At 34.3% G+C, this 8,240-nt stretch overlaps 1 protein-coding gene across 1 annotated transcript; it reads left to right on the plus strand.

Annotated features, from left to right (window-relative positions):
- The first annotated feature begins 3,458 nt into the window (after positions 1-3,458).
- Positions 3,459-4,623, plus strand: LOC114042458 (40S ribosomal protein S27-like). The gene has a single exon (XM_027861149.1). It carries the CDS (start codon positions 4,349-4,351, stop codon positions 4,601-4,603), a length of 255 nt encoding a protein of 84 aa, XP_027716950.1. The 5' UTR covers positions 3,459-4,348; the 3' UTR covers positions 4,604-4,623.
- Positions 4,624-8,240: the final 3,617 nt, after the last annotated feature.

Consider the following 8,240-nt stretch of genomic DNA (forward strand, 5'->3'; position numbering starts at 1 on the left):
AAAGTTCTTAAGAGAGACCTTGAGAGTGTCCTTGCATTGCTTCTTCTGAGCACCGTGTGAGCACTTGCCCTGTGTGAGTTCTCCATAAAACAGTCTTTTTGGCAAGTGTTCATTTTGCCATCAAACAACATGGCCAGCCCATTGGAATTGTGGTCTCTGAAGCAGAGTTTGAATGCTTGGCAATTCAGCTCAAGAAAGGACCTCAGGGTCTCTTATCTTATCCTGCCAGGTGATCTTCAAAATCTTTTTAAGACAATTCAAATGGAAGTGATTCAGTTTCCTGGCTTGGTGCTGTTATTACTGTCCAGGTTTCACAGGCATACAACAATGAAGTGGGTGCAACGGCTCTGTAGACCGTCAGTTCGGGAGTCAGTCTAATATCTCTTCTGGCAGTGGTGGAGAGGGAATCTTCCTCACAGATACAAGGCAGAAAAGAGTACTTGTGGTCACTCATAGACTAGAGCACGGATCACAAAAGGAGTAGACACCTCACCTTTCATCACACCTATAAACAGCTGCACAAAACCCTTGAAGCTTGGGACAGTACATTTTCCCCACTGGAAGCAGAACCCTACCTTAACAAAGAGTTTAATAGTCAGGTAATTGGCGGCAAACATGAGCAAACAGACATCTTTGAAGGATAGCTTGGTGGTGTAAATATATTAGGCCTGACTCCCCTGTGTTCACATGCATACCCCAAGGTCAGCTAATTCCTTAAGGCAGAATAGAACAGTGATTAGCAGGAGAGATGGATTTTTAAACTTAACTCATTACACACCGGCTGAAATCTCAAGTTCAGAGAGAGAGAAAAATGACTACAGCAGTTATAGGAAAAAATCAATTAATTGTAAATAGGATCAATAAAGACCTTGACAAGAAATTTGATATGGAAGGTGTAAAGAGTCCTCTCATTGAATAAGCTTCTAGTTTTTCTTCATTACCAAGAATTCTAGTTCTAGGATTTCTGTAGATATAATTTACCCCATTAGGGAAAGGTTTATTTATTCCTATATTTTCTAATGTTTTTTAAAATATAAAGGTGTATTTTGTCAAAAGTTTTTTTCTGCATTTATATTTTATAATTATATGTTTTTGTTGTTAACTTGCAATTTTATACTTTTCCTATATTAAATTATCATTGAATTCTAAAGATAACACTCAACCTGATGACATGAATAATATTTTATGTATATGGCTGAAGCCTCTTTGCTAATATTTTATTTTAGCATTATCTACCAATATTCATTAAAGATAATCTTACATTTTCTTTCTCAGACTTTTCTCTCCTAGGTTTGATATTAAGATGATATTTATCTCACAAAAGAAGTTCCACAAAATGCTATATCTCCTTGACTCTGCTGACTTCATTGTTGTATGTCTGTAAAACCTGGACAGTATACCAATGCCATGCCAGGAAATTGAATCACTTCCACTTGAATTGTCTTAGGAAGATTCTGAAGATCACCTGGTAGGATAAGATACCAGACACTGAGGTCCTTTTTCAAACTAAATTGCCAAGCATTCAATCTCTACTTCAGAGAGCACAACTCCAATGGACTGACCATGTTGTTTGAATGCCAAATGTATGTTTGCCAAAAAGACTTTTATGGAGAACTCACACAGGTTAAGTGCTTAAATGATGGTAAGAAAAAAACAATATAGGAACACTCTCAAAGTCTCTCTTGAGAACTTTGGAATTGATTGTGTGACATGGAAGACACTGGCACAGGACTGCCTAGCGTGACATGCCCTCATCAGAGAAGGCGGTGTAGTCTATGAGCAAAGCAGAATTGAAGTAGCTCAAAAGAAATGTGAGATATGCAAATTTAGAGATTCCACCACAAATGTTTACATGAACTATTTCTGCCTCACCTTGGGTAGAGCATTCTGAGCTCATATTGGTCTGATCAGCCACAGTTGGCTATACTGTGACTTGACTGCAGCATAGTGATGTCATTTTCGTCCTCTTCTAGAACAAAGGACAGTAATCAACCGAAAACTTTGCAAATGATTTATGCAAACCTTGAGTTCACTTTTTTGAATATTGCATAAAATTCACTTGTAAATACATTTGGTCCTAGGATATTTTAGTCTTAGTCTTGAGTCTTATTTATGTATTTTTTCTTCATTTATTTTTCTAATGTGGGGTAATTTAAATTTTCTATTCCTTCTAATAATCTGAGTATTTAATATTTTTGAAAATATTCACCCATTTTATTTCTAATCATTGTGCTGACATATAACTAGTCAAAATTCTGTCTGGTAATTTCCTTTGTTTCTCTTTATTTTTCCCTTTTTACTTTTTAATATTGGAAATTTGATTTTAATGACCCTTTTAAAATCAGATAAAAGTTGATCTACTTTAGTAACTTAAATGTTGTTAATTAAAAGCTCATTTTTAATTTTATTTCTTTTTTCTATGATTTTCAGAATTTCTGTTTTTGTGTGAATTGGCTTTTTTGACTTGTTAATTTTCAGGGTTTCTTTTAGTTGCATGACCAAGTAAGTGATATGTTCATTCTCTGTTTTATTGATGAAGGTGTTTAGATATCCACATTTGCCTCTAAGGGTTGCCTTGGCTTTGTCTGAAAAGTTTAGAATTTTTATCATGTTATTATAATTTTCTTTAATTAATTCATCTATTGTTTATTTGATTTCTCTTTTGACACATCATTTTTTAATATTTAAATATTTAGTTTCTATTCATGTTTGAATACTTTTCTTAAATGCCATCTATTGATTATAATTTTACTGTGCTGTGTACAGGAAGGGATACATTTATTATTTTTGTTTTTCTGCATATTTATGAGAATTTTAGGCCCTCACACATTCCTAGTCCTTTGAAGGGGCCTTCAATAACTGACAGATATGTAAATACTTTCTTTTCGTATTCACAATCAGCAAGAATCTATTATATTTATATTATTCACTATTCCAGATCTGTCCTTGAATTCTTTCCCATTCATTTTATTATTGCTGTTGTTTTTTCTATATGATTGTTGTTATATGCACCACTTACTTTCAGTGGCATAACTAGTAGTTTGCAAAGTTTACATGATTTTGCTTATTTGTGATTTCTTTCTGCTCTCTTCCCTCTGTTATTTCTTTTTTGCTTAATATGCCTCAATGGCCCTCTTCTTTCTTTCTTTTCTCTTTTTTTGCTCTCTACTCTATTACTACCACCTCTCATTTTCCTAAAAATCCCCCTACTTTTCAAAAAGAAAAGCAAAAGAAAAGCCTTTATAAAAAAAATACATTGTCAAGAAAAGTAATTGCTGCCTTGGGGATGTCCACTGTGCATGTCTTATTCCCCATCTTGAGTTCATCATCCTTATGTCAAAAGGTGAGGAACATAATTATCAGTCCTTAAAATTACAAATAAAGTAAAGCATAACTAAAATGAAACTGGCAAAGAAATGTGAGAAAATTACTAATATTCAAACCTTAAGCTGTGATTAGTGAAATTTTATTTTTGGTTGTTAAAAAACACTTGGGAGTATGTTCAATATTGTTTTGGGTTTTGATTACATGGATAGATGTCTGAATTGCCAAGCAGTCAATACTAGAAAATGGCATTGCTGCAGTCTGAGAACTGTTCCAGTTGGATGTTGAGAAAATTTGAGGAGATGACCCAGGTATATTCTAAGGTAGGACCATTTTGATTCAGTTTCTTCATTATGCTATTTTCTTTCTGAACAGATTGCCCTAGCTAGTTAATCTTGAGTATAGTTTGTAATGCCCCATGAATAATGTGGAGTTGTATAATACAATTGGTTGTCAGAAGTGACTTGTTCCTGGAATTAAACAGAGATAAGGGAGTTTTCCCCATTAAGATACATGTCATGTCAGTCTCTGTCTTTGAGGGGACAATTCCTGATATTGTTAAAAACTATACCCCTCCTTTTCTTTTCATAGCAAATTTCTAAAATCAAGGCCAAGTGAGTAATAGAAACTTTGTAAATATAATAATAAATCTATCAATAGATTGATACTGGGACATCTCTGAGTTATTATAATAAGATCTAAGTATGAAAAATCTTACAATTTTAATCTTTATTTGTCATCAAATTATAATATAGGGATGATATCCTCCTAAAGGGGGCATTAGACAAAGTAATAAATCAAAGATGTAATGGAAAGTTTTTCATTAAATGGAATAGTAAATTTTGAGAAATGAACAAGATTAAACTGTTTCCTCTAAGAATTATATACATATGTATATGTTTGGTTTTCAAATGTATCTATTAGGGAAATTCAGGTTTTATGTGTGTTTTTATAATGGGTTCTCCAAATTGGATTAAGAATTTTACATATAGTTTTCTGGCGGTGAAGATCTTCCTGTGCCAACATGCCTCTCCCAAAAGACCTCCTGCACCCTTATCCCGAGGTGGAGAAGCAGAAACACAAGAAGAAGCAGCTGGTGCAGAGTCCGAACTCATATTTCAAGGATGTAAAGTGCCCGGGGTGCTATAAAATCACCACTGTCTTCAGCCACACACAAACAGTGGTTCTCTGTGTGGGATGCTCCACGGTGCTCTGTCAGCCTACCCGGGGAAAGGCAAGACTTACAGAAGGATGTTCCTTCAGATGGAAACAGCACTAATGACTGCATCAAGATGATTGAGAAACTGTAAAGAACAAAACAAATTTGATACAAAAAAATAATTTTACATATAAATTCGCATTGATACTTGTAAAGAGAAATTATTTCACCATTTTAAAGTATCTAATTTTAAAAGATATAAGGGTTTATTTTATGACTAAGATTCTAATGATTTAAAAAAAAGAATCATATATCAGGAATAGGGTTTAGGTAAAGATGAAAACCACAAGTACTATTTATTTTTTCTTTTTTATAAAATTTTAATTACGTGTCAAGACACTTTTTTTAACATTCAATTTTTCCAAGATTTTGAGTTCCACTGTGTCCAAAGGGCTATAAAACTGTATGAACTCAACTATAAAACATTTTTCACACAAATGTAGTCAGATCTAAACAATTGGAAAAATATTCATTGCTCGCACATAAGCCCAGTTGATATAATAAAAATGACAATTCTACCTAAATTAATTTATTCAGTGCCATACCAAACTACCAGAAATACAACTACATACTAGTTCTGTATCCCAAAGAAATCAAAGAAAAAGGAAAAGCATTTGTATATACAAAAATAATTATAACAGTTCTTTTTGTGGTGACAAAGAATTTCCAAGAGGCTCATTGAGAGGGTGCCTATCAATTGGAGAATGGATGATCAAGTCGTGTATTATGATTGTGATGGAATCCTATTGTGCCATAAGAAATGATGAGCAGAGTCCAACTTTAATACAAAATTGAAAGTTGGAGGGGAGAAAAGGCAGGAACTCTCCTGAGCTCTCCCCTAAACCCCTCCAAACACCTTTAAATAATGCCCCCAAACAAATCCTGGAATGGCAGAACTCACAAAAAATCAGGGTAAAACAATTTTCCAGCTAAAGACAACTTAGAAGGCTACCAGGAAAGGTCTGTCACACCAGGTTGAGGGTGGAGCACAATCTATGCACAAGCATAGATTGAGTCCAGCAAATGAGGAGCAGGCCTTGGAAGCCACTGAATCAGCAGTGGCACTGGCAGCAGTTTGTGGAGCTCAGTCTACATACAGTAAAAGGTCAAACAACTGGTTAGAAGATTACAGGGGGCTCTTTGCTGGCACTGGGGACAGGAGTCTGTTATTTTGCCCATACTCAGCTATGAGTCTCAGTCAAGGGTGACATTCCAAGGTCAAAGAGGAGTAGTAGCACAGCAGAGCTTGAAGCTCCAGTGGAGTGGGGACCCTCCTCACAATTCTAGGGCAGAAAAGAGTGCTTGTGGGTCACTGAATTAACAAACAGCAAGCCATGGGGTCAGCTCCTTTTGGAGGTATATTAGGTCTCAAGAAATTTCATCTCATGAACTTTTATCTCACAGCTGTGATCTAACAAATAACAGAGTGCTGAGTGAGGGAAGATTAAATGACCCCCTCTGTTTCTGAATGCCAGGCCTAGAAAGGCTGACCAGATGTGATTCCCAGTTGCAGCTATGGATTAGGATTAGTTAGCACATGACCATTGAGTGCAGAATTGCAGAGAGCAAGAACATTTTCAGAATAGTATGGTTGAGGGCCCTAACTGTGGTTTAAAGGAGGAGAGGAGTCCCTGAGGTTGAACCCCCAAACAGAATTCAGAAGATAATAGTAAGGAGGACCTGAGGCCTGAAACACCATTATCCATAACTCAAGATTAAATCTGATTATAATAATAAGCTGCTGAAAACAAAAAAAAGCAAAAGAAAAAAGAAGGTGACCATAGATAGCTACTATAGTACAGAAGAAGGTCTGGGTTCATATTCAGAAAGATAATGAGGTTAAAAAAATATGCTGCTCTTACTCCAAAGAGTAACACCAAATGATCACAAGCTCAGAGATCTTGAAAGGAGTTAAAAAGGAATTCGAATATCAAAAAATGAGAGATCAAGGTAAAATTAGGGGGGAAAAGCAATCCAAAAAAATTATGAAAAGGAAGTTAACCAGTTAGAAAAAGAGGTCCAAAATCTTAGGGAAGAAAATAATTTCTTGAAAACTAGAATTGGGCAAGAAGAATCAAATAAGACACAAAGAAATAATAAAAGTAGAAAAATTAGACCAGAATTTGAGACATCTCATTGGAAAAACAACTGATCTGAAGAACAAGTGGGTGAAAAACAATATAAAAATTGTTGGACTACCTGAACATGATGATAGAAAAAGAATCTCAATACAATATAACAAGAAATTATTAAAGAAAATTGCCACAAAGTTCTACAACATGAGAGTAAAACCGAAATTGGAAAAAATCTACTGTTCACCTCCTGAAAGAGATACCAAGAAGACTTATAGGAATGTCATAACTGAGTTTCAAACCACCCAGGTGAAGGAGAAAATATTGTAAGCAACAAGAAAAAAAATTAAATACTGTGAAGATACGGTCATGATTTCACAAGCCCTAGCACCTTCTACACTAAAAGACCATAGGTCTTGGAACATTATATTTTAAGAGCAAAAGAACTGGAATTGCTACCAAGAATAACATATGCAAAATAGTTGAGTAAAATACTGAATGAAAAAAAATGGACATTTGACAAACTGAAAGACTTTCAGGTATTTCTGACAAACTGAACAGAATTCAATAGAAAATTTGATATAAAACATCCAGAATAAATATAAGGAAAACATTAAAGATTCATTACAAGGAACTTATTAAGGTTAAACTGTTTGCTTCTTATATATGAAAATATATTATCAGTATTCTTAAAACTATCATCATTACTAGGATAGTTTGAAAGAAAGGTTGAGGTTGAGTTGTGTATGATGGGGTGATTATAATGATGAAATTGGGAAGGAAAAGATAAAAAAGAGCAATTATCTCTTAAATGGAATGTGAAAGGAAAAATTGATACAAAGGAAGTAGGTGGAGGTAGAGGGCTGGTTATGGTGAACCCTTACTCTCATCAAATCTGGGTTGTAGAGGAATCAATATGTACATCTAGAAAAGTGTAGAAGTCCTGTGGACTTGCAGAAATGTTAGTGGTTTGGGGACAGGGTGTGAGAGGGACTTTTAGAAGGGTGTGTAGATTAAGATTTTGGAAGGTGGGAGGAAAAGATAAGGTAATAAGGATAGGATAAAAAGAGAGGATGAGGGCAAAAATGAGTAAAAATAAAATGTAGGGAAATTCACAAATAGTAATTATAACTTTGAACGTGAATGTGATGAACTCACCCATAAAATAGAAATGGGTAGCAGAATGGATCAAAAATCAGAATCCAACAATATGTTGTTTATAAGAAAAAAAAGCATTTAAAAATGAGAGACAGAGTTAAAATGGAGGATTGGAGTAGAATTTATGCTTCAGCTGATGCAGAAAATGCAGGGATAGGAATTACTCTCTCAAACAAAGTTATGGCTAAATTAGATTTAAATAAAAGAGATAAAGAGGATAGCTACATTTTGACAAAAGGTACCATAGACATTGAAGCAATAGCTATACTGCACCTATATGCACCAAATATTATGTCATCTAAATTTTTAAAAGAAATATCAAATGAATTACAGGTTGACACAGGTAGTAATAATATAAGTCAGGAATTTTAATATTTCCCACTCAGAATTAAATAAATCTAAGCAAAAAGTAAATAAGAAAGAAATCAAAACAGTGAATAGATTTTTAGATAAGCTAGATATGATAG

The sequence above is a fragment of the Vombatus ursinus genome, unplaced genomic scaffold, assembly GCF_900497805.2.
Source record: "Vombatus ursinus unplaced genomic scaffold, bare-nosed wombat genome assembly UNPS02014460.1, whole genome shotgun sequence".
NCBI classification, from domain to species: domain Eukaryota; kingdom Metazoa; phylum Chordata; class Mammalia; order Diprotodontia; family Vombatidae; genus Vombatus; species Vombatus ursinus.